Below are 26,271 nucleotides of genomic sequence, written 5' to 3' on the forward strand. Positions count from 1 at the left end.
TAAAAATAACCAAAATGTGGAAGCACTAGCTGTTCCTTGGAATGGACTGGCTGATAAGATGAAGCGAAATGGAAAGCGTTCTCAAACTCTTGAAAATGAAAGCGTGACTACTGAGGTTAATTGTAAAACCATTGATTATTCACTTGGATTTAAATAATAAATTTTTATTGTTTCAGTTGCGAAATCGGTGAATTCAATTTCCACGGAAAATGTATCAAATATTACAATAATGTAATTAAGTCCCCGTGAAAAATCGATTTTAAAGCATGTGAAATGGAAAAATAACCCGAAAGCTATTTGCGCCCTCTACAGGCTACATCGACAATCCGTTTTCATTTCATTTCATTTCATAGACTGACATCACCACGCAAAGAGTTTTATTTCGAACAGGAAAGATCAAGGACATGGCAATAGTGTGAAATAAAATCATTTTTTATTGAGCAAAATGATCCTTTACGTTGATGAGATTTCAAGGATCTGCAAGCGTTCAATCACATTTCGATGTTTATTATTCCCAGGACGATCAAGTGTCGCAACTTTTCATGCATTTGTCATTATTCTCATGCTGGCTGACAATAGAGTGTATTGTACTGCTCAAAAATAATGTTGGCACCGAGTGTTAAATTGGTCACCACTGCAGATATGTCTGCAATGCCCGACGTTATTGACGACTGAAGAATTCATTTGTCAACAATAACGTTGTATATCGAACACAATACGATACGTTCACATGTTTTACATAACAGAAATTGTGGAAATATTATCAAAAGCTACACTGCACTGTCACCTTAAACTGATCGGGATACCAGATTAGCGCAAGGCTAATAAAATGAAATCGGCATTATCAGTACATGACTTACACAACGACAGTGGGTCAATTATTACTGTTAACCATGATTGTAAGTAATGGACGACGGGCGATTCAGACTTACCTCTTTAGCCGAATTTCTCGTACATGTTGAAAAAAAAACAACGATTTATCTTGCGAGACTAGCTGTCATAAACAATTCCCTCAAAGGTCGTATGGGAACCTGGCAATTGATGAAAGTTGAAACATATTTGTCATAATGTACATCGTAAAATTTAAATGTTGCAACTATGATGACGTAATGCATCGAGATATAGAGCACGAAATAAATTGTTTGTAAACAAGCAAGTCGCACAGGCGCAGTTCCGACGAACCCCTCCCTTTAAGAGCAGTTTTACAGGATGTTCAAATATTGAATACATTATTGCAAATACGACAGGACAGCGAGAGAATCTGCAAGTAATGAATAAATATACATGTACAAGCCATCATCACGTGACATGTTGTAAAGCAATCTCACTTTGAACACTAAAGTTTGTTTTGTAATATTTTAGCACTCCGATGCATCGATGGCTCGAGTATAAAATATGCAGTATATATGTCTGCATCTTTAATCGCAAAGATATTATGATTTATGTAATTAGGAAAAGGAAACTTTACTGAATACTGATAAGTCTTTGGAGCGAGAATTGGAGCTAATTTTAACTGATAAAAACGAGAATGTAAATTATGCAACATTGAGTGAAAGCGTATTTTCAATACAAACCGTGAAAGAAAGATTACCATTTTGTGAAAATATGACATTTCTGTAATTATCTGAGCAAAAGCAGGGGTTTAAAATTATTCAAAATTATTGAAATACGAGACTTTATAGCAAGAGAAGAAACTAAATTAATGACGACTTCGCATCTGTATCCCTTCACAATAAAAGATTGGGATTCTTCATTTTTGATATAATTATTTCCAAAAAATGAAATAGTGCCTTAAAAAATAAGCTTATGTTTATTTTCAGGTGAAAGCGAAAGCAGGAATAACAAAACCGCACGTGTGCATAGTTTGTCTCCAGGGTTAAATTGACTCGAACACTTACGCACAACAATTAATCAGTTTCTGAATATGAATATTCGCCTGTCAAAGCTTCACTTGCTTGTCAAGGAATCGCAGTCAACCCAAGCGTCTCTAATAGTACCACCCTGAGCCATTGAATCGTTCTGGCTACCCAGCAACACCCACCAAAAACTGACTGGCAAGCGTCCGTCAACGAATTGCACTGCACTGTCATTTGGTTCATCGTGCAGGGGACCCCTCGAAGAAACTATTTGAACTCTTAATTCAGTTTATAGTCGGAATTATTAAGTGCAGATGATTGATATTAACTCGACACTCTCGCAGCTCTGAAGTGCGGTGTCGTAAATCAGCCACTGTAGTAGAAATTTTCAAGGACCCTGGCTGAGGGCTGGTCCGCTCATTCTAGTAGGTTCGCTCTTCTCGTCAACTTGCAAAGATCTCAGGTAAGTTCCCTCTGTGGTATTTCTGTCCACATTACCAAATCAATATTCCGTCAAATGCATGCACCAAATTCCACCAAGCGCGGTCACAAATTCCAAGGGTGATCTCTATAATTAATTGTTGTATATTTCGTGCAGACTGTCACAAATTATTCAATGGAGTTTCGCATCCTCGCGAGCATTTAGGATTTAAAGTCCCTCGTACCACATGAACAACGATCTACGTCATGGAATGGTTTTAAATACACTTTGCGGTTCACAATTAATTGTACAGGCTATTTTGGGGCGATACATGAGAAGGCATAGCATAGATTAATGCTTGCTAAAATTAGCATCATGATTGGCAAAGTCCAAAACTGCGTCTTTGAAATGATGGCATGCGACACTGATCCTAAGTTCCGACTAATATGTTAATAATTTAACTCGATACAAACAACACATTGCAGCGAATCTTAATGGATGCGAATCAATGTCTGAAAATCACAGCGCCCAAATTAAATGTACACTGTATTTTCTGATGTCACTCCTGACTTGCCACGGATATCTTACATTGTAGTTCTCCGGCCATCTGAGACGAAGACTTGAATCTTCATCCGCTGAAACTTTTTAAATATGTAAATTTTGATATTTTGTAAGTGATAGCCCATCAGGAGGTCGCTAACAGCGTCAATTCTATGATGTCTATTATTTTAACGACGCGCTGAGAGTCTAATTTATTAGTAACAGCTGCTAAGAATACATGATATACAAAATGTGACGTCAAATGTTCGAACTGTTTGAGATACCGAGTCTGGTCTCTGTAGTATGTGAAAACAAGTGGCACGCAATCTCTGTGTGCAGATACTGCAAACAAACTTGCTGTGGAATTGCTTGTACGTGACGGCCGGCGATCTGTGTGCCTTTTCGTCCATGCGAGCAGTTAAACTTAATTACTGTCAATACGAAGTAGTGGCATGTATGCATAATGCAATAATCCAATCCGAAGCCACCATCAGTGACGCCCTCAGGGTACTTACATTGGCTGCAGAGGCCAAGCGCAGGTAGCAGGCCAATTAATGTGGAAAGTGTATATTTCTGTACGGCTATGAATATCGCTGTGTGTGTGTGTTGTTTGCATATAGCGATTAATATGTGTACATATTCATACATGCATGCTTGTGTATATATTTATATATGATGGATGCGCGTTTGTGTGTATGAATGCATGTGTGCAAAATATGTATAATTATGCATGATGTATGTTTACCGATAAATTACAATAAACTACACCATTAGCAATTCATGTACTTTAAGTCGAACTTTTTTATTCATGCGAGTTTGAAAAGTGTCAGTAATATAATATTGCACACGCCTTTCAAGAAAAGAGCAATGTTTATCAGAATTTTTGCAGCATACTTAGAGAAGTCATAATTGTATGTTTCTTTGAAATATACAACGCGCCTGGGAGCCTCGATGGTGCGCATATTTCATTCCAATGTAGACATAAAAAATGTGCAGCAGGGCCTTATGGGTAGACTTAGATTACAGTCACAGTTAATCTATTGGCGGGCTGGGGCCTTTTACGATTCGTGCTCGGATTCCTAATTGCCTCACTTGATATAGATTTGAACAGCCCGATTACGTTTCAGTGAAAGCCTTTCAATGGTAAGGTAATCGCCCCAATTATGAGCGTATCTCCTTGGTCTGCCCCAGTCGTCAACGCATAAACGATTTGGAGTTTTTTTCCCTAAATGTACACTGGCCAAGGACGAACATTTGCCTCGCTCAGTGCCGCCAGGGTTAAATGTTTCTGTGCTCTGATTTGATAATGTCGAGGTCTCTCTGAGTCGCTTTCTTCAATGCGGTGAGTTGATTTCTATTTTTCCTCGCATCATATATTTAAAGTTATACAGGTTTGAAATATTCGAAAGAGTCGACCCACAAGCCGATGAGGACTGATCCCATCGGAACACTGGAATTAATGTCGATTCAAATTGGAGTCAGATCGCGATACCAATTTAGATTACGAAGATGTGTCTTTTATCGGGCAAGTCAACATCACACAGCCGACCAATTTGAGTGGTCAGCCCATACAGTAGCTGCACGTCAGCTGGCATTCTTGTCAGCATGCTGTGAACGTTCAACTTACGTCGCTTTCGCCGACAGTGCCAAATTACGCTCGAATCGAACGTTGTTCTCAATTCTTATATAAACCCAAGTATTTTTGGTCATATTTACGTTGAATTATTAATAATTTTTGATTTACCCAAATTACCATAAATTCTTGTCCGTTCAATAAAGATAATGTTAAAAAATCCTCAAACTAAACCAATACCATACATGCGTATTTCCAGATTCTTTGACTTCGCACTTCAGCAACGTAATTTTATTTTATATTGAGCAAAGACTTCCTGGAAGCATAGGCCTGCCCTGGGCAAATTCTTCAACGTTTTGACGTTTTAATTCGTTTAGGCGGCTATCGATGACGGGGTCTGAATAGCACATCAACATTTGCATATTAATTTATGACATTAATATCGGTAAATCTGTGTGACCGGGCCTCGAGTTAATAGAATTACTTGACCATATCTGAAAACCAAGTATCAGGTTTTGTCACGTTAGCATTAACTGAAACTCGTCGAATTTGAGTATTTGAAGGGCAATGACATTCTTCGTTAGTCACTCTCCATCAGAAATGTTGTATATTCTTCACATGCATCGATATATCGTTTAAGATGAAATGCGCCTCAAAAGTGTGAAATACCTATACTTTCGCTCAAACTCCCCTCAATGTAACTTTCAACCATTCTCTTACCAAATCAAGAATAAAAATTAGGAGTCACCAAGCAAAGTTTGGTACAAGAGTACCAAATTAGCTGACATTTGCCAATATTTGAAATTAACAATGGCCGCAATCCCTGTGTTAACACTATGAGGGAACATAAATTTTCGATTTTCGAAAAACTAAGACGGTGAAATTTTTTCTCACTCCAAGAGCTTCAAAATGAGCACCTACAAGTGATAGCTCAGAAAAGTATTGAAAAAAATTAGATTCTGAATACCTGTCCTCGATGGGCGTTCTACCTTAACTGAGAGTCGTGTATGCGAATATCGGCTTACGGATAAAATACTGCAGTAGATTTCTCAAGACTATTCATTGTGTAGTTTCACTGTTTTCATGTAGTTTCCTGTTTTGGTTCATTGCTGAAGGTTTCTCAAATGTAACTTTTCATGTCTTTTCCCCGGCAATTGAGTTTGTGTTTGTAAAATACGATTTCTTGTCACGCTCCGAAATACACCTTTTCATGATAAAATGCAAATGTTATTGATCCACATGACTCTGCTATCAGCACAAGCTGTGCAACTCCAAAACACTTCCAGCTTTCAACTTGTCAACATAAATCTGCATATGTATATAAAGTCTATTTTTTTTTCATGGTCAGCATTAATAAAACTGCATATGGTTGGACGGCATAACACTTTGTATCTTAATTTAGGAAGGCGAATAACAAACTTACTTCAGAGGGACAAAATAATAAATAATATTAGGTGAAAAATTAAAGCTATTGTTACTTTTGCCTATCACAAATTGCCCTAATAGTATAAACAGGTCAACTGCCATTGAACAGGTCAATTGAACAGGTCAATTGCCATTGAAAACGATGGATTTGTGTCAAACCATGGTGTTGAAGGGTTAATGTGTTTTTTTGTTTCCTCCATCCTTGGAGGTAATTTGATTCAAAAGCAGTGGCGAGAAATTAGAGTAATTTCTGTCAACATTTAGTTGCGATAGAAGGGACGTCGAGCTGAGTGTGGGTATATTGGAATGCAAATAGAACAAACGAACTTGATTACAGCGGGAGAAATGTTTGAATAACACCCTTATAATTTGATCAGTGTTTCAAACACAGCTACTAGTCGCCCTGAATTTTTACGCTGAGGATAGTCTTTCGGCATTTGCATTTATCCCGATGGAGTGATTTCCACATGTAGACTCTCCTTGCACCAAACGAAAACATCTGAACGAAAACTATATATATTTTCAGCGCTGTTCACGGCACAGAGCGGTGTTTTTGGATATAAAACATACCGACAAAAAACGATATCCTATACGAAAACAAATATGTCGGTTGTAGCTGTCTGTTGGAGGTGAATGTTTGTCTGAAAAGAAAACTTCAGTTTGGTTTGTGCAGATGTTTTATATATTAAGACAGGGAGATGGATCGCTGTCTAGGAACACGACACGAAATACGTGATGCCCTTACAGACGAGTGTGATTAGTCAAGGTGTCAGTGGGTATTTGCAAACCACAATGAACGAGAATATCTATGCAATGATCAGAAAAAGCATGCTTTAACTAAAATGATACCATTTTAAAATATTATTGTTGTAACGGTTTTGATCTAGGTCAGTGTCAAGGGTCTGGTCAACCCAGTTTTATTTACGTATCAGCTGTATATCTCAATAGGAATATCCAATAGTGATGGTCCCTCATTAATATGCAAAAGATTGAATAAAAAATATCCGATTTTTTTACAAGACATTCCGTCACTATGAGTGTGAGAATGACACTTTGGTAAAAGTAATGTGTTGATTAAATCCGCAACAATCGCTTATCAAGTGGCCTAAAACATGATTTGCTGAACATAACAGAAAACAGCATCCATATGAGCGTAACCGCGTGCGTTTATTCCACCCTCTCCTTTGCCGGGCTGAGCGTTGGTCTAAAACATTTCGTTTCACAACACCGTAGGCCACGGGGAGACTATCTTGGGGAGATTCTCAGGCTCCATGGAAACAAACGTATGCTGTTACCGTACATTTGGCCGGTCAATATGTTTTTCAATACACCTCATCCAGTTTTTGCACAGAAAAATCGCTAAGTTCCTCTGCAGTGTCGGTCACTGATAACACCAGTCTTTTTTGCCTGTAGACTGTGCGCACGCGTAGACGGCGCCCCATCAACATTTGTCCGAACTGTTAACCGCTAAACAGTTTGGAAACTGTTAACCTATATCTGGCTCTTTGCATGCAAAATGATGCGTACCACGTTTCCGTAAAATAACGAATCAAGACAGAAATTTTTGACGAGGTTTGTTTTAAACAAACTAAAACTGTTGAGAGTATGTCGCTAGAAGCGAATCTCACGCGCATTGCTGTATTTGGGGAAACTTACAATCCGAATCAACGCCAAAAAGAGCTAGCTTGCTTTCGTCCAAGAAAAAAATACAGTAATGAATTTTGCCAGACTTTGATCTCAACCTATGCCTTTCTAGCGTTGAAGCAAAATTATATGTTACATGTCTGATGTGAATTACATGTAGAGGAGGTAAACTTAGACCGTGTGTGCGGGATGTGTGTCTGAAAAGTGACTGGGCAACCTGGCGTAAACAACGGTATTCAAAAAGTGGACAGGCTGCCGGTACAGTACTCGAGGGTATCAACATGGTAGATTGTATTGATTCCCTCAAAAGGAAAATATACCGTAATCAAAATGAAGACTGTCATGAAAGAAGAAAGACTGCAACAAGCCAAGTTAGGATTCAGACAGCCCCGAAAGTAAATTTATTGGTGTCAACAAAGTGCCTCGAGTGTCCGACAAGTGGAAAAGAGCAGTGCAAAGAGAATGACGTGCCTGTAAATTAAAATCGATGACGAGCGCTAACTTAAGACGCCCATGGTTCCCTGAATGCAGACTGCACGGTACTTGATGTGTAGTACAATATTGCCTTGCATCTAACGTTTTCTTGTCATGTGATGTTTGACTTTTAATCTCGGTATCGACGCTTTTACAAAGTGTCACTTGCACGTCCTGCCATTCGCCATATTCATCAAGGTTCTGACTTCCATCAGTTTATTACATTGTAGTACTAGCATCCACAAACGGATCACGCATTGAAAAGTAAAATAAGAAAACATCATAAATCTTTCAAGAATGTGCCAAAATTATAACTTGAAATGAATTGAAAAACTAAAAAATAACTTCCAATAAAATGAATGAGGATAAATCGAAAAAGGAACAAAACCAAAATATGAAAATATCGATATTCAAATTGATCTAACTGAAAAAGGTGAATAAATTCTAAGCTAGTACATCAATATGAAAATTGCCGACATCGATGTGAAAGAAATGGCCAAAACTAATGCTCCATATTTTAATGAGCGACAGTTGGCCTTAGGATGCGGTGTTTACATAGAGTTTGACAAGATTTAAGACTATAAGAGACATTGGTTGTGTCTGCTTGAATGGTAAGCGAGTGAAGAGACAACTTGACTTTGGTAATCACCTTCGCTGTCAAACCGTGATCATCAGACGGACTAGACAAAGCAGAGGATTTTCAGTGACAGAGCTAGCGAATGAGATTCATCGCGATCGATGTTTAGATTGACACTTTCCCTGTTTGAAGTGGAGTAGAGGATTTCATCAGGAACGAATACTCGGACGCATCTTGCGATGAGTAATGATAGGACATGGGTGACGAAACTTCGAATGAAATCTGAATTAAAAAAGCACATCAAGGCCAATGACTGATTTAATCAATTTTGTTGCAAATCCTATTTGTCCTTAATCGATAAAATTCGCCAAAATTGGCTGATTGTTACGAAATCAAGAAAATTAGATAACACTTTCCCTATCAGGAGACAATAATTTTAATCTAAATAATTAGGGGCAAAGATTTTCCTTGATGTTCAATTTTCAGGTTTTTCGAACATACCCAGTAAGAGTCCAAATGAATTTGTTATCCAGCCGTGTTCAAACAGTGGAAAGCCATAACATTTTATAACAGTCAAATGAAAGCCATGCTTTTACCCTCTCTTTAACCCTTACTTTCTCCAACAAATGAATCATTTTGACACCGAGCTCACGCTTCCCAGGCTCTTGTCAATGACTGTACGGTGACTCAGACGATACACGGAGAAATTTTCTGATGGAAGTTCTCAGTGTGTGTTACTAGTCTTCAGAATAAGACAGGGTGACCGGGGATGAAGAGAAAATTGGAGGGGTAGGGGCAGAAAACATAGGGTACTGAAAAGGAAGACAACAGGCAGCGAAAAACATGTTTAGGCATATAAACGAATCTATAAGACAATTTAATATAATCCATATTTTTTTCATAGTTTGGCCCGTAGACTCCAATGTATAACGTATTGATATATTTTGGTGACATTAAAAAAAATAGTTTTCATGTACACATATGTATTAACCTACAATCTCTAGCTCGGTAAATTTATGATCAATCGTCAAATATATATAAAGACAAAGGTGTAGCTACTTTATATTGGAAAACATATTCATGGTTTGCTTCGTAGACTCCCGTGTATAGCGAAATGACACCATTTGGTGAAAGTCTAAACTAAAGTTCCTTGTACACATGTGCACTTTGAATCGTCCAACTCTAGTCAAGTATATTTATATTCAAAATTGGCTATACATAGTGTCCAATTTCAACTCGCTTTGTTTATACGTGTATACTTACACACATACATGGATAAATGTAGACACACGCACATATACATATACATATATATATATATATATATATATATATATATATATATATATATATATATATATCTTACTTATATCATATTTAGATAGACAGTATCTACAAAAATCTTGCCAGTTGGAGGTTACTGGATAAATAGGCGCTTATTATCGTCACAAAATGTTCCTTGCCAACAGAGTAGCGGGGCCTCTGAAAATTGTGACCAACACTGTGGGGGAGGGGGCTTTGAAAAAATAAGCTGACGTGCTATTTTCTTTTCAGCCCTCTGCGGTTAATTGTGCTTGTTCCTTCCGATTCTCAAAAACTGTGGGATGTGATAGGGTAGAATTATTCTTATGCTTGGGGGAGGGGGGATTAGTCTACATCTTGTTGAAATGCATTATGGGTAAAAAATCGTCTTGTCACCACAGCAAGAGTTTGAGATAGGGATCTCATAAATACTATAAACAGAAATTTAATCACTGTAACAGTAAAAACTTTTGTTTGTTCATGAAATTAGCTAAACTCATTTATTTTTTCGTCTTTTTAGGCAATGCTAGCAAAAAATTCTCTATAACCAAAAACTTTACTGTTTCTTCTGTAATCTTATGTGTTTATGTGTTTTAAGCGCAGAAATCCGCGAACTTGAAAATGTAGTCGACCACCTGAGACTTTTATCACTCACTTAGGTGGCAAAATCATACTTAAGATACCGAGAATTGGCGATGAAGGTGAGGGTGAAATCTCCCTCATAGCAAGACACAGTCAATTGATGCTGAAATCTGATTCACAGTAACTTCCATCCATTCTGTAAACCTTTGAAAAAAGCCACGTAGGGGGAAACCAGAAAAATTACGGGTGTAACTCGCCAGTGATTAAAGCGCATTGTTACGGTAGAAATTAATAGGCACAGACAGTGAAGACTTGAAGCGCACTATGGAGTTCAATTGTAACAACAACAATTTAATGGAAACGGAAATGCTCCCTTATAATTTAAAATAGAAAAAAAATTTACCCAGCTTGGTTGGAAGCTTGAAGCATTAGTTTAACCATTTCACAAAACTCCGCGAAGCGTGGTTTCAACCTAAACTGTCCGGTGGGGCATCGTAACAGCACGCACATGGGAAGTTTCAGTTACGATGACGGGGTCACGCCAGAGGACTTGGGGAGCAATGTTTTTCCAACATCCCTTTGGGGAGGATCATATTTTGACTTAGCCTAGGGGGGAAGTATATAAAATTTTCAAAACAATAATGATAATTATAATAGCTGTCTCACGGTACAGAAATCTCATATCATCAGTATATCTACAGCAACCAAAGGACAAATTTACTTGTGCTATTAAAACCTTTATTAACAAAATAAAAACAGATCTCTCTTGCTGGCGTCAGCGCTAAATGTTTTACCAAAACGCCAATGTTGCTCTTGATGAGGATGATGATAATGATGATGATGATGAGGAGGAGGAGGAGGAGGATTGATGATAATTAATGATTAATGATGATGATGATGATGATGATGATGATGATGATGGTGGTGGTGGTGGTGGTGGTTATGATGTGCAGTTCCAATGATTCAAACTGTAGTGAATCTACAAACAGTTAAAATGATTATACCAATATTACGGAGGTCAGGTATCCCTCTATGTTTTTTTCTTAATATCTGAAATAAAGGTTTATATACCTGACGTTCACTGAAACTTATTTGGGACATAATGTAGAAGAAAACAACATGCCTTTAAGTCAAATGGAAAACGCTTCCGAAAACAAGACGTCTTTAAGTGAACAGAACTTTGATGAAAACAACATGTGCCTAAAATAATTGGGAACGTTGACGAAAACAGCATATGTTTGCCATGAGAATTTCAGATGATAGTTTTGTAAAGTGTCAGTTATGAATAAGTTATGATAATTTCTTCATAGTATGCAAGAATGTGCATTCATATGTTAGTGTACAGTACACAGTCATAACTCAAAGGCTGTAAGCTTTATTCTTCTTGAAAAAATGTGTGCCATTTGGCAGTGCGCTTCCGGTTGAACCATGTGTGAAAATACCATATTTAAGAGAAATTATATGTTTACAAAAAAATCACTATTTCCTTCATATAGAAAGCTTTGCAACATCCTGATATTAATATATTGAAAGCCATTAATTAGTTTCGGAAGTTGTAACGTTCGACCATATGGTTTGCTTATTTGCATATCAGTCATTCCACAAACTTTCTTTGAACAAAGTTGTATCTAGTTGGTGTTAGCAACAATACAAACTTTCCAATTACAGAGAAATTCCTTTCTGAGTTTGAAATTTTCCACCATTTTAGTACAATTTTGCCTATTTGCATAGGAGTGATGTGATCAACTTAGATCAAACCTAAACCTGAATCATAATAGGAAGTTTAAACACAATTCCAGTCCAAGACCGAGTAATATCTAAGTGTAAGATTTCGAACAACGCTCTCATTTATTTGCTCATTTGCATATTAGTCATATTATCAACTTGGTCTGAATAAACTTAGATCCGCAATCTACTGGGCAGGACTGTTTTTTCAAAATTTCAAAAGTCTCCCTTCGGCTTTTTTGGCGTTTAAATGTTTAATCATTTCTGCAATTATTGATCTCATTTGCATGTGTTTTGGCCGGATGAGGTTATGGTCTTAGAAATTTTATTCTTTTCTTTCCGAGGGGAGGGAAAATGCACGCTGAAAAGTGTGGAAAGGTACGGTAGGCACGCAAAAATTGGAATGGCAGCATTGTTCAAATCACACCGCTTCATCTCTCGACTCACTGCAGGCACCATAATCTCCCTAAACCAATAATAATTGCTTGGCACCGGAAGATGACACGGCAGTAAAACACGTATGTTGATGGAACATTAGAAATTGACCAATATAATATGGGCGCTGAAGCAGAAAGACAAATATCATTGCTATATCAAAGACTCTTGACTAGATATGTTGAGTAAAAAATAAGCTGACAAAAAATAAATTCATAGATATCATTGTGTTTTTTGATATATTATCCCCGTCCCCTTTAGAAACAGTGCTCACACCTTAAAGAACGCATACGTTCGTGTGATGACGTCATTGAAATGATAAAATCTCAACGATGGATATCCTTTGTCATTTTCTCTAGTCAGTCATCGTGAATTACTGTCCATCTCCATCTCCCCGATACTGTCATCCAGACTACACATTGCAGGGAATCACCAGTCAAATCATCGCGGAGTTCAAAACGTTTAAGCGGCTCATTTCACATGCATGGCCGGTACATGTGTAAATTGATCGGAGTGTAATTGACAAAATCGGGTGTCACGACTTCTATGCTCGGAAACACGGAGAGGGTTCAATGGCGAGTTGTGACATTAAGAGTTACACGCACCAATGCACACTCAATTGACTTGAAACACAACTGAGCGAAGTCTACATTGGTAGCTAGATGTGAAACAAATTTGTTACACAGACGTCTGAATATTGGACGGCAAAAATTCAACTCAAATAGCCACTACAAACTAAAAGGCGAGTGTTTTTTCATATTTGCATCTTGGCAGCTGCAATTCTTAAAGTGTCACTAGCCGATGGACGACTAAACCTAGCGAATGCTTTCCAAACGCGAACCACAAATCAAAATACAATCCGCTCATATAGGAAGATGGAGATGGCATAATAAATTCAAGCGCACAAGATAAATGAGTCCATCATCTGTTTGTTTTTGATAAATGTGCGACTACAAGCGTAAATTATTCAGATTTATCCATATCTGTAAAAAATTGCACTTCCGAAAACAAAACGCATTGATCGTACCCATTAACATCTGTTAAAGGAATTCATGAGACCTGTCAACTAGTTTGACCGAACCGTTGAACGTACACGCTCTCTCATTGCTCTGTAATATAATGACATTTGATGAAAACAATTTGTGTATTTCTCTTACAAATCGATCTATGTTCGCAGAGATAGGTTTCGTGTCAGGCGTGAACCAAAAATTGATTCTGCACCATCGATCCAATGCCATCCCTACTGTTGGTTCGTGTCGAACGCTTTGGTTAAGCAATTGTGTGGAATTCAGCAAGATTTAGTGTAAATAGTTGAATACTTGTGAAAAGCACCCGAGCACTGTATTACGTCTGAGTAAACTAAAATCCCGGTAAAATATAATACAAAAAAAATAAAATAAAAAAGGTAAAAAGGGTAAAATAAAACACAAATAAACGAGCATTTATGTCCCGTATCTTCACCGTGCACTTTGTCGTCATGGTGACAAATTGCCATGAAATACGGCCACGAAATTTCTGCATCGGCATCTTGGTCGATGATCTCTTCGCTTCCGAATCGCCCATTGAGGACCTCTGCGCTCATATTTGGCCGGTAATTTGATCAGCACAATGACGACTGCATCGCTGCAACAGAAGAATTTTTACCGTTGTTTCTGATCGCCAGTTTGTGCGAGCTTGAAGTAAGATATTATATTCAGCTATGTTATTCGATACATTCAATACAGGCACGTGATTGTAACCTATGGTTACTGATGTTTGTGCTATTGATAGTTGTAACGAATACAGTTATAGTATTCATACAGTAAAATACGCCTAGGGGACAGATATGTGGACTCCCAAAATTTTATAATCCTGTTGCTGGTATGCAGTATAATGAAGTTTTAGCAGTCTCGTTTTCGTGGAAATCGAAATTTAAATTTCCCCGTTGACTTAACATGAAGATGGCGGCTATTTTGACTTTTTATATCGACAAATTTTAGACAAATTTTATTTATCTGACAATAAAACGTGCTTTTTATCCTTGATTTTAAAAGAGAATGGTTTAGAGTTTCAATGGAGAATGTCTGAGCGAAATTTTAAATGTTTTAGTTTTGAGGCGCGTTCTGTCTTAATATAATCGTCTAGGCTAATCAGCTGTGCACATCGGATTAAACGTGATGGATATCTTAAAGTGCATTCTCGTTACGGATCACGTCACATCGTAAGTTGCAAAAATAACCGCACGAGAGTTGCTTTCCACCGCAAGAAACTATAAAAAAAACACTCCGAGTTTTCCTCTGTGTGACTTGTCTCCAGGGTTTACTGATAGCTTGCAGGTTTTTATAAAATCCAGACATGAAAAACCTGCCTAACAGGAGTCCGACTAATCAAGCTTTTTAAATCCCATCACAATAAAATGCAGAGAAAAGTCTGTGTACCGTTATTTACGTCCAATGCGGACAATTGATTCTTTTGGCTTGTGTCAACATATCAAGCGAGATCGTGTTCATCATAACAAAATTCATATTTTGAATTTTAATCTGTCTGTTCTTTGGTTACATTTTTGTGGAAATGAAAACTCATAAGTGCTAATGCATATGTTGGAAAACCCCAAACTATGTAGATTTTCGCTATTCTTCAGGTAATAGGCGCTTCGACTGGGTAAAGGAATTCGGAAGTCCGGAGTTCTTGACTTTCTAATAGAAACCATTCTCATGGGGCACTTTGCAAAGTTTGGCACAACAGAAACAAATCGTCCATCATTTAACCGATATTTGAAATTCAAAATGGCGGCTATCAAGCGTCAGACCTATAGTCCACACAGGTGGCGCACCAGAAAACATGGCAGTCTGTCAGAAGGACTGACCACGAGGCGCATTCTTCTTTATTATGACGTCATCGTTAAACGGAAAGCTAGGAACACGAAATTTGTAATTGAGGGTCTGCTACGTGTACTGCTGTGTACATCAGCAGGCCAGAGTGGAAAGAACCGGGCATGATACCGCGAGAAAAGATACAAAATAGCGAAGACTGGTTGTGAAATGCATATAAATATATCGTGTGATGAGTTGTGCTGTCTGAGAGTGGCTATATGAATTTTCTGTTGCAAACGAGAGTACTGAAATTGTGGTTGGAATTCAAAGTTAATAACTGTTGATCGCTGCTCCGGTAGCTGTAATCCTTTCTTAACCAGGTGGAGATAGTTTGTGTTAAATTGTCAACACAGCCTTGGGTGCTTGTAATGTTCGGTGTCAGACAAATTAACTTTAGTCCCTATCAGAATTTACTGTTAGTATGACATTGCATATTACACGCAATGGAATATATTGACTGATACTTTGTAGTTCGACAAAAATAAAACATTACTTTTGTTACATGCAGCAAAAACAATAACGATAATGTAAAAAAGTTACATATTGTCTTTTTGACGCTCTGGTTTACGTTTACCGTAATGTGAGTGTTAAATGTACACTGATTGTTACAGGGTCATGGGAAAGCCACTTTATTGATATTACACGGCAAAGCGCATCTCGTTGGTATATTAATTCATGCGCGAGTCATTAAACAGTTATGTCATATCGATTTTTGCTAGGATGGTTGAATTCATTTAGACAATTCAGTGGTTACCGATTTATTGGTTTCTCGTTAACGTTACGGAAATAATCGATGACATTGCATTCTCATTAGCATAAGGTGATCGAACTCTTGGAATCCAAAGGTTTATATTTATCGTTGTTTCAAAATTTTTACCAATGCATGATGGGTGCCTTGCCAGAGCGCCCCCTCTCTGCGGTGTACTGCCAAACTCAGGTAAATTCACAGCACACAATTTCTTGCAGTCACATCAAATGAATTGCATGGATTTGAAACTACGCCTGCTTTTGAAAACCCCATTAACTTGTCATAACGTGAAGACTCCATCTACGCGTACTGTGGTCTGAAGTTCCCCTAGGCCTAATCCTGATTCAGAACAGCAAGAACATTTCTTTACAATTTGATAAACTGTCGACGAAAAGTGACGATTAGGCCAATTATGTGATTATAAGGTGTTTCCGGTAGCTCGACCGACGCGCATTTTCAAAAAAACATAATTCTCTACATTTTACCGTATTCTAGAGGTCTAAGCCAAAAAATGTAAACATGAACAATAACTTCCTATCTACATACCCTAATTTCACAGATGTGATACCGGAATTACTTTTTAAATTTAATTTGGCCTTATGATGGTTAGGCCTACGAAGTCTACCAATGTACCGCTAACACTGCCCGTAGTGTTGGAATCTGTGTGTGTGAACGATATAATATTGCAAGCAAGCAATGTGCATTTACATGGTGGCCATCTGATCTATACGTCGGCAAACGTATTTGATGCTTCATCCTATGTAAAAATTTCTCGGCAAACTGCGATATTTAGTATTTTGCATAATTCCTCGGCATTTCTATAGGCCTAATCTCCTTCATTCGAATAACCCCACTCCTCATCTTCGATCTTCCGCCTACCCAAAGATACTGTACCACTGGCTGGCACCATCATCTCTCGTACGCAGGGAGGTTGGGAACACCTGCACCTGTGGAGTTGGAGAGATTTCTTCTTAAACCCTGTATCGCGCAAGTGAAATATATTTTCGTTTAACGAATGCTCATTGGCCATTCGCTGTCCTTGCCACAGAGTATGCGCATCATTTGACGAATGAGAGGTCACGTACTGTAAAACCGGAACTATAACGTGTAGGCAGACGATACACTTGTAAGGTGAACGGACTTTGTGTACTCCATCGGAGAAAAATGTATCTGTGGACCAAATAACATTTTTCCTGGTTATTTTGACTGGTATAGTACATCTAAAAATAATCATTACACACTGCTGTTAGATATCCAACTTGAGGTCAATAAAAATGTGTTTTTCCGGTAAAAAAACATGCCTGCGAGAATTAGAGTAGGTAGGTAGGTAGGTAGGTAGGTAGGTAGGTAGGTAGGTAGGTAGGTAGGAATTTTATATTTCCTTTGTTGGGCTGAGACCTTATAAAATTTGGTAAAATTTAATTCACTTGAATTTTTTTGAAAAATGCGAAATAAAATATCCAGGGTCGGCAGGTTTTTCTAGGGTTCGTCGGGTTACCGGAAATGTAATTTTTTTAATAGCCTTGTTCACGGTTACAGGTTTGTTACTAAATATAGCTGTACGCGCGCGACATCGGACACGCAGCTTGAAATGCGGACAAATTTTATCAATGTTGCATGCGTGGCTGTTTTGCAGCTTGTACTCTGAGTCGTGAATATGTTTTTTAGTATTCACTGTTACACTAGCAGTCGCCCACTGAGATGTATTTTCGTCGTTCTTGCATGCGTATTTTCAAAAGCGTAATCTAAAATGCGGACAAATATTTATTTTTGCATATTAATGAGAGAACAGTGACGTAAACTGTGAACGGCCCTATTGGCCTGAGAAGATATCATAATCAGTATTTCACACAGCATTTATGTGTAGATGAATGTGGACTGTAGGAAGGAATGATATTAATAAAAGGAAATAACTGATTTCATTTTTGTTTAACTGCAGTTTTTTGCAGGTTTGAGACAGAAATTTTTCAAGCCGATCCGGGTGTGGGATTCTTTTTATCTCTATAAGCCGACAAGTTCAACTTATCCTCATTCTACAGGGTTGGGTTATATCGAATGTGTCATAAATTACCACTATGAAAAATTCAAGTTCAAAATAATAGTAAATGCTGACATTTTACCATATACATTCAAATTTAGACTATTGATGATTGTTGAATAAACCATCCGTAATCAAAAAAATCTACCCGGACATTGCAAACTGCAACTGCTTAAGAGCTAAATGCAGATGATTAATTTGCACGATTTTGTTTTTGATGTACAGGTTCACTATTGACAAGATATCCAGGATGAGCACGACTACGATTTCGCTGTGGCTGGCAATGCTGGCAATAACTATCTCAGCACAGAGTGACTACAGTTACGTGGTACCTACACTGTACGGCAAGGTGCTCGGAACACGCAGACGTGCTCTCGACATGTACACCGAGGAGTACATGGGGATTCCGTACGCAACCCCTCCCGTGGGTGACTTGCGATACAAACCTTCGACCCCTATTGAACCTTGGGATGGGGTCTACAACGCCTCGCGGTACGGCCGAGGTTGCAGGCTCTTGTCAGACGAAGTTTTTGGTGATTTCATCGGCACCGCTATGTGGAACCCAAACGTTCATCTGTCCGAGGATTGTTTGTTTATGAATGTGTGGACCCCTCATCCGAGGCCAACCAACGCAGCTGTTCTAGTCTGGATATACGGAGGTGGTTTCTACAGCGGTGTTGCGTCGTTAGAAGTTTATCATGGTGGTACCTTAGCTGCTACACAAAACGTCATCGTTGTGTCGTTCAATTATCGTGTGGCTTCGTTCGGCTTTTTTTACTTAGGGCATCAAGACGCTCCCGGCAATGTTGGCCTTTTGGATCAGGCCCTGGCACTGCAGTGGGTTCAGGACAACATCGTTCACTTTGGAGGTGATCCGCGAAGAGTCACCATATTTGGGGAGAGCGCGGGCGCTGTTAGTGTGGGACTACACTTACTTTCACCTCTAAGTCGCAATTTCTTTACACGGGCTATCCTTCAGAGTGGGTCCCCGAATACACCATGGGCTACCTTGACGACGGACGAAGCTAAGAGGCGAAGTCTAGAGCTTGCTAAACTGTTTGGCTGTTATAACGACTCGAAAGCTATCCCAATGGCAGACGTTGCCAAGTGCATGAGGGAGCAAAATGCGTTAGACATACTGAACGGCGAATGGATGGATGACGTACACGGAATATACCGTTTTCCCTTCACACCTGTGGTCGACGGAACATTCTTGACGGAAACTCCCCTCTCGTCTATTGAAAGACATTCTTTTAAACCTGCGCCTATTATGTTTGGAACGAACAAGGACGAAGGTGCGTTCTTTCTGATTTACTACGAACCGGCGTTTCGACTGGACGCCGAAAGCATAATCGATCGAGATATCTTTGAAAGTACGGTTCGGATGTCGTTTCCCGACATGAACAAAATTGGGCACGATGCTGTCTCATTTCGCTACATTGACTGGTGGAACCCTGAGGATGGCGCTATGCTTCGGGACAGAGTAGAAGATTTTGTGAGTGACGCAAAGATACACTGCCCGGCTCATGAATTTGGATACGCCTATGCTTCGAGCCAGGAGGATGTCTATGCTTACTTCTTCAGTCAGAGGGCCTTTAATAATCCTTTCCATGAATGGATGGGAGTGCTTCACGGCGATGAAGTTGCATTTGTCTTTGGCCAACCACTCGAACCTCGTTTTAATTTCTCCGCTGAGGATGCCGAAGTGAGTCGTCGCATGATGAAAGCGTGGGCAAATTTTGCCAAGACTGGGTAAGTCAATTCGTGAAGACGCATTGTTCGGTAAAAATTTGAAAATGTCTGGTTGCAGACACCTAAAGGTTATAATCCTGGAGATGTCAGAGTGTTTTTCCACCTCTTAAATAGATGCACTCAGGTAAGAAGCTAGCCTAATCATACTGTGACAACATAATTCATGGAATACAGTCAAGTGAATTTTTGGCCGATCATTGAATTGAAATCGTGAGCAATAAGAAAAGCGCACTGCCAAAAGCTACGTTTCGCAACGAACGTTGCTAAATATACGAGACTTGCACACCCCTTTTTACCATATATGGATATATGTAAATTTTGAGTGACCGCGCAACTTTATCATCTAATATTAAGAGTGAGACAGGTAAGTTTTCACTACAATAACTTAATAGTGAGTCACTATCAACGAAGAATATCAGTGTAATTCGGATTGTCCATACCTAAACTTAACCACACGACATTCTTGCCAGTTACAGCATCGGCACTTTACGGGATACAATCGTCGGAACTGCGCTCAAAGTCGCATGAGACCCATACGACCAATGTAAACACTGTATCCAAAGTACGATGGTGATTGATGAAGGTTAAAACATGTCTGTCATAATCTACATCGTATAATTTAAATGTTGCAGCTATGATGATGAGGTACATCTAGATATCGTGCACGAAATGTATTGTTTGTAAACAAGAAACTCGCACAGGCGCAGTTCCAACGACTGTTTCCCTTTAAGACATATTTGTATTCATTTTACGACACAATAATTATTATCTTATCGTTATGATTTCAGTAATCCGAATAAAGAGTCGTTGGACGACATCACAGAGGATACCTGGCCCAAATACACGGCAAAACAGCAGTTGTCTTTCACTTTCAATACACAGGCATTGAAAAACAACAGTGCCGTTGGGAGAGGACCGCGCCTTGACTTTTGTGCATTTTGGAGAGAATATGTACCAAATTTAGTCACTGCAACGGGTGAGTGAGCTCAGTAATTTTTGTTTAGTACAAACATTGCCAAGTTTGCTTGTAATGAATGTTATCAAGTTTCTTGCTTGATGCGGTGGCATCGATCGCTGTCAATGGCGCGCAAAGTTGTCAAGCTGGAAGTAAAACATTATACTACATGTAAGTATGCCTTCAACCATCCGATCACGACTTACGAAACAACTTTCCAGTATTTTTCGGGTTCCCTAGAATCTAAGTCTTATTTTTTGTAATTAGCAGTGAGATAATCAAGATCAGATTATCTAAGAAAAGTAAATAGAAAGAAGATTTTTGGCACATTGCTCTTCATGAAAGACCAGATATGAACTGTAAATGCTCACGTGTTTCATTATATATTGCAGTAATGTGTAAATTTGAACCTTTGCCACATGTTTGCAACTTCATTGAAAGTATTATGATCAACATAATAAACAATATCCACCACAGATTAACTCTAGAGGTCATTAAGTATTCAAATATGTAATTAGCTGAAATAAAAATAATTAATTTCTTTGACTGCTATCATTGTATCACCACTTTATATAGCAAGTGTAATTACCTTTGGTCAAGTCCTTCAAACAATATATTCCAAACTTTGAAAGCTCATTAGATACGCAAACTATAAATTACCTGACATGAAAACTTAAGTGCGAAATGACTTCCAATACTGGTATAACCTGGTATAATCATCAATGTACATAGCATGTTATGCCAACTTTGATCAAATAAATCCAAGTATGTATCCCTAATTAGGAAAGTTAGTTAAATACACACTTTAGGAATTGGCTGAAGCAAAAATGCTTAATGCCTTTCAATAATGTTAGCCTACATAATAGTATCTTTAATGTACATAGCAAGTTTCATCAATTTTGGTCATGTAAATTCAAATATATATACCTAATTTCAAAAATTCATTAAATATGCAAATTAGGAGCTGGATGAAGTAAAAATGCTTAATGACTTTCAATAATGTCGTATCGTAGCATCTTTAATGTACATAGCAAGTTTTGTCAACTTTGGTTAAGTCAATACAGATAAATATCCCTGATTATGAAAGTTCATTAAATATGCAAATAAGGAATTGGCTAAAGTTCAAATGCTTAGTGACTTTCAATAATGTTCTATCATAGTATCTTTAATGTACATAGCCAGTTTCATCAACTTTGGTCATGTCAATTCAGATAATTACCCCTAATTAGGAAAGTTCATAAAATATGCAAATTAGGAATTAGCTGATGTAAAAATGCTGAATGACATTTAATAATGTTCTATCATAGTATCTTTAATGTACATAGCAAGTTTCATCAATTTTGGTCATGTAACTTCAAATATATATCCTTAATTTCAAAAATTCATTAAATATGCAAATTAGGATTTGGATGAAGTAAAAATGCTTAATGACTTTCAGTAAGGTTAAATCATAGTATCTTCAATATACATACCAAGTTTCGTCAATTTTGATCGAGTAAATTCAGATATATACTCCTAATTAGGAAATTTCATTAAACACGCAAATTAGTAATTATCTTTAACGTCACCTCTCAATACCTTTTAAAGCTGACATATCTTGGTGTGATCAACATTTGTAGCGAATCTCATCAAATTGTGTGCAGTCGTTGTCAATATATATCATTTTTTCTAAAATCATTAATTATGCAAATGAGCAAAAAGTAAGCAAGCCACACCCACCAAAAACTAATCAGTTCTTGCCATTTGCAAACTGAATCTATGTACCAGATTTGATTCTGATCTGACGAGCCGTTTTTGAGATATTGAGTACACAGACAGACAGACAGACAGACAGACAGACAGACAGACAGACATCGCTGCGACATATGCTCACGTGTGTCAACACGTGAGCAAAAAACCCGGTAAATTGATGCATACAATAAATCTGAATGCCTGGATATATGACACAAAGCAGAATAAAATAATATCAAGGGGAAAAGATATACAATACGTAATATAAGATGGAGTTAATGGCATCGCCATTGTTGTTTATACTTTTTTACACTATGCGATCTTCTGGTATTCCCGGAAGATCAAGGAATCAGTAACATCTTACGTACATGTTATACAATGCAAATTCCATGTTTGACATCAATCATTCACATCACATTCAGGGAGACTGTGTTCACGTGAAAGACATTCAACGTTTTCGATACAGATTTAGTGTAATGGGCAATTTCATTTTTCTTTCCTCTCAGATGTACACTATCACAAACTTAGTTATCCCTGATCTCATTTGTGGCGCGCCTCTCCACGCCAATCTTTATATTTTGCCGTGGTAGTGCTTGGGAGGGGATCGAGCGTCCAAGTTTAAAAACTGCTAACCGAAACATCATGATTCTGATGATTTTGGTCCTGTACATAGCGGCAACAACAGCAGCAGTAAAGACAAGATACCAACGATTAAAACATTATGATGGATAACGTTGGCTAAGCTTCTCTTCACACTAAATGTGCGTCATAGCGTTCTCACTATCCACTCTTTCAGCGGATATCAATGAAGCAGAGCGAGAGTGGAAAGAAGAATTTCATCGCTGGAGCACCAAGTACATGGTTGATTGGAAGGCCGAGTTCAGCCATTATGTCACAAATAAAGGCCAAGATTGTAGCTCAGACATCAATGACACCCCGTGATACTCATCAACATGATACCTGAGTGCCAAATTGTACAATTAAAATTGTACATATTGAAGAGAATGAATTGAGTGGGAATTTCAGACAAAGGCATGTCGACTGTACATAAGTTTGTGCACATACGTTGTGTATATTGACCTTGTGACGCCATGAGAATGTGCAGTGAACTCTGTGACGTCATAGGGTCAAGATACATAATTTGTTTGTCAGAACAGACAATGGATGTATAATATTTAGTGTAAGATAGAAAACATCACAATAAGTGTAGATTTGACATGATTGTGAATATTGAACAAATCACGGCAATTTTGCAATTTGATGACGAAGAGTTTTAAGAGAGTAAGTTATATGCGTGACGTGTTTTGATTCCGTGATGTTTGTACAGTAGACTTGTATCAGTATTAATTGCCTGATAGAGTGGTCCGTCAGTAAAAAGCAAAGTGACGCCACAAAGTTGTCTTTCTCAGGCTTGAATGGTTGAAAATTTATTGAGGACCAATTGATTTAATTGTCACCTAGCTAGCATCTCGCATCTCTCTTAAAGAGCAGCATTGTTTTTACATCTTTTTATATAAATAATTGAATTGATGTTGTTTTCTAAGAGCGAGTTTCCATGACGATTCTTTTCTAATTTTATATAATTTTTGCATGGTTTATACCGTGTTTGGATTCGAAAATTTATGGTTCTACCTCTAGTATCCTTCTGTTGAGACAAGTGTTTTGAGTATTTGCTATATGATAAAGCCTGGCTTTAGAATACGAAATGTTTTACCACATATTTCAAACGGGGACTAAATAACAATAGGTTGCAGGTACTGAAAACGTTCAATTGACTTCTAGACGTACGGATAGGATTGGCAGTAGTGCATACTGGGAACATGTTATGCTTTTAGTGATCCATTTAATGAATGATATCATAGAGAATTCCCCATGCAAGTCCGCAGCGCTTGGCAATCGTAAACCTTAAACTTGTTCTACGAGTTGCGATGTGACCAACTTCGATAATGCTTGTTTATTTTGCAGTTTTCACCGAGAATACACTTTCAATTAAAGATGCTGAAGGTCGCAATAACCCTAGCTATTGACTGTGCTTCAATTGTCATGCTCTCATGTAGGATATCATTAACCTGGTTGCCATGCAAACGGGGTGGGGGAGTGTCAAGTTATGAAACTACTTTAAAATAATATATAAAATACCTCTTCCTGTTGGAACATTAGAAGACATAGAAATTTGAGAATTCTTTATTGAATGTAGTTCCCTAAACCCATCAGTGTTTCTTTCAAATTCGTGTGTATATTCAAAATGGTTCCGTTTTCTGGGATAAACTATGTCGTAAAAATGGTGCAGTAGTTTTTGATATTTTCATTAAGTTCAATTGTAGTCACGTGATGTCTTGAAGAACATTATTTAAAACGACAATTCTGGCGGTATTGGCAAGACGTTCCGAGTTAATTTCTAATCATAAAGAAATGTGTAGATAAGAGTGCTGACATTTTTAGTATCACAATTCGTCGATCCAGAACGGCTTTGAATGCAAACGAAGTGAACAGTCAAATAACAGTATATGACATAAATTCATTAGTGTATAACAATATCTTTGCGGTAAACACGAGCCTATGCAATTGAGAAACATGTCGAGGTTTTCTCAATAATAACATATGTAGAAAGGAGAGGTCATTTACAACGAATTTTGAGCAGTTCACCAAAAAACCGCGTGAAATCTGGCTGTGTAACAGGAAACTGAGAGTTTGATTGTAAGAGGTTAATAATTACGACAGAACATTGGTTCAGGTGGCAAATTTCTTAACATAAATTTAATAATTTCAGCAATAAATTATGAGAAAAAAATCGTGCATCACCACCATACTAAGATTGTCGTTCTCACTTTCGGAATTGAAAAGTATTCATATATAATTAAGTGTCATTCAGATATTGAAATTCTACCGTAGAACTGAAAATCTTCCTTCAAATTAACTGTTCTCAATTTCTGGTATGTCAGTTAATTTGGTTACTTTCACAAGTGTGTCGTGGTCGTGCTGTATACAAGTGTATCGTCCACAACGTGGTCAAACTTTGTAACCCAGTTCTGTTTGTTAACAAGAGCCATTGTCCTTCTCATCGTTTCCATGGTATTTTGACGTTTAAAAATTCCAAGATAGTATAATAAGTGATTGTTTTATTACAAGAAAAGGGTGTAAGTTGGGACTCAAATGAAGACAAAACGGTCTTTGGTGACGTCGAGCTGACAGAATTGTACATAAATAACTTAAGAAGTGCTACTATTGAAACTGAAGGTAAAGCAATATTGTTACAGAGCATTTAAATTCCCAATTTACAAGGGATTCTATTCAGGAAAGCCCATGTTATTGTGCATATGTGAATAATAATCTTGATAGATGTACACTGTCCATGTAAATGTTCGTGACGTGTTTAGCATAATGGCCTTTGAACTCTGAGATTTTACAATCTACGTCTTCTGGTCAAGTTTGTAGATACCATGAAAATATTAGATTTACACGTAAGCCAATAATTTGCGATGATGTATCACCAATACTTACATGTGACATCTTTAATATGCTGTGCTTTGTGATGTAATGATGACGTAGTTGGGTAGCATAATTATAATTATACTTCGCGATGTCATGTAACTATGACAATACAAGGTCGTGGTTGAAGCAATAAACAGGTTTGTATGTAA

At 37.8% G+C, this 26,271-nt stretch overlaps 1 protein-coding gene across 2 annotated transcripts; it reads left to right on the top strand.

Moving 5' to 3' along the window:
- The first annotated feature begins 1,970 nt into the window (after positions 1 to 1,970).
- LOC139119227 (acetylcholinesterase-like) lies at positions 1,971 to 26,271 on the top strand. Of its 2 annotated transcripts, none has more exons than XM_070682912.1 (4): positions 1,971 to 2,319; positions 18,418 to 19,944; positions 20,733 to 20,920; positions 23,427 to 26,271. In XM_070682912.1, the coding sequence occupies exons 2-4, from the start codon at positions 18,443 to 18,445 to the stop codon at positions 23,570 to 23,572; spliced, it is 1,836 nt and encodes a 611-aa protein (XP_070539013.1). In that variant the 5' UTR covers positions 1,971 to 2,319; positions 18,418 to 18,442; the 3' UTR covers positions 23,573 to 26,271. The 2 variants fall into 2 exon arrangements, with proteins under 2 accessions (XP_070539013.1, XP_070539012.1); XM_070682911.1 differs by lacking the exon at positions 1,971 to 2,319 and adding an exon at positions 3,846 to 4,159.

The sequence above is a fragment of the Ptychodera flava genome, chromosome 19 (genome assembly GCF_041260155.1).
Source record: "Ptychodera flava strain L36383 chromosome 19, AS_Pfla_20210202, whole genome shotgun sequence".
NCBI lineage: Eukaryota > Metazoa > Hemichordata > Enteropneusta > Ptychoderidae > Ptychodera > Ptychodera flava.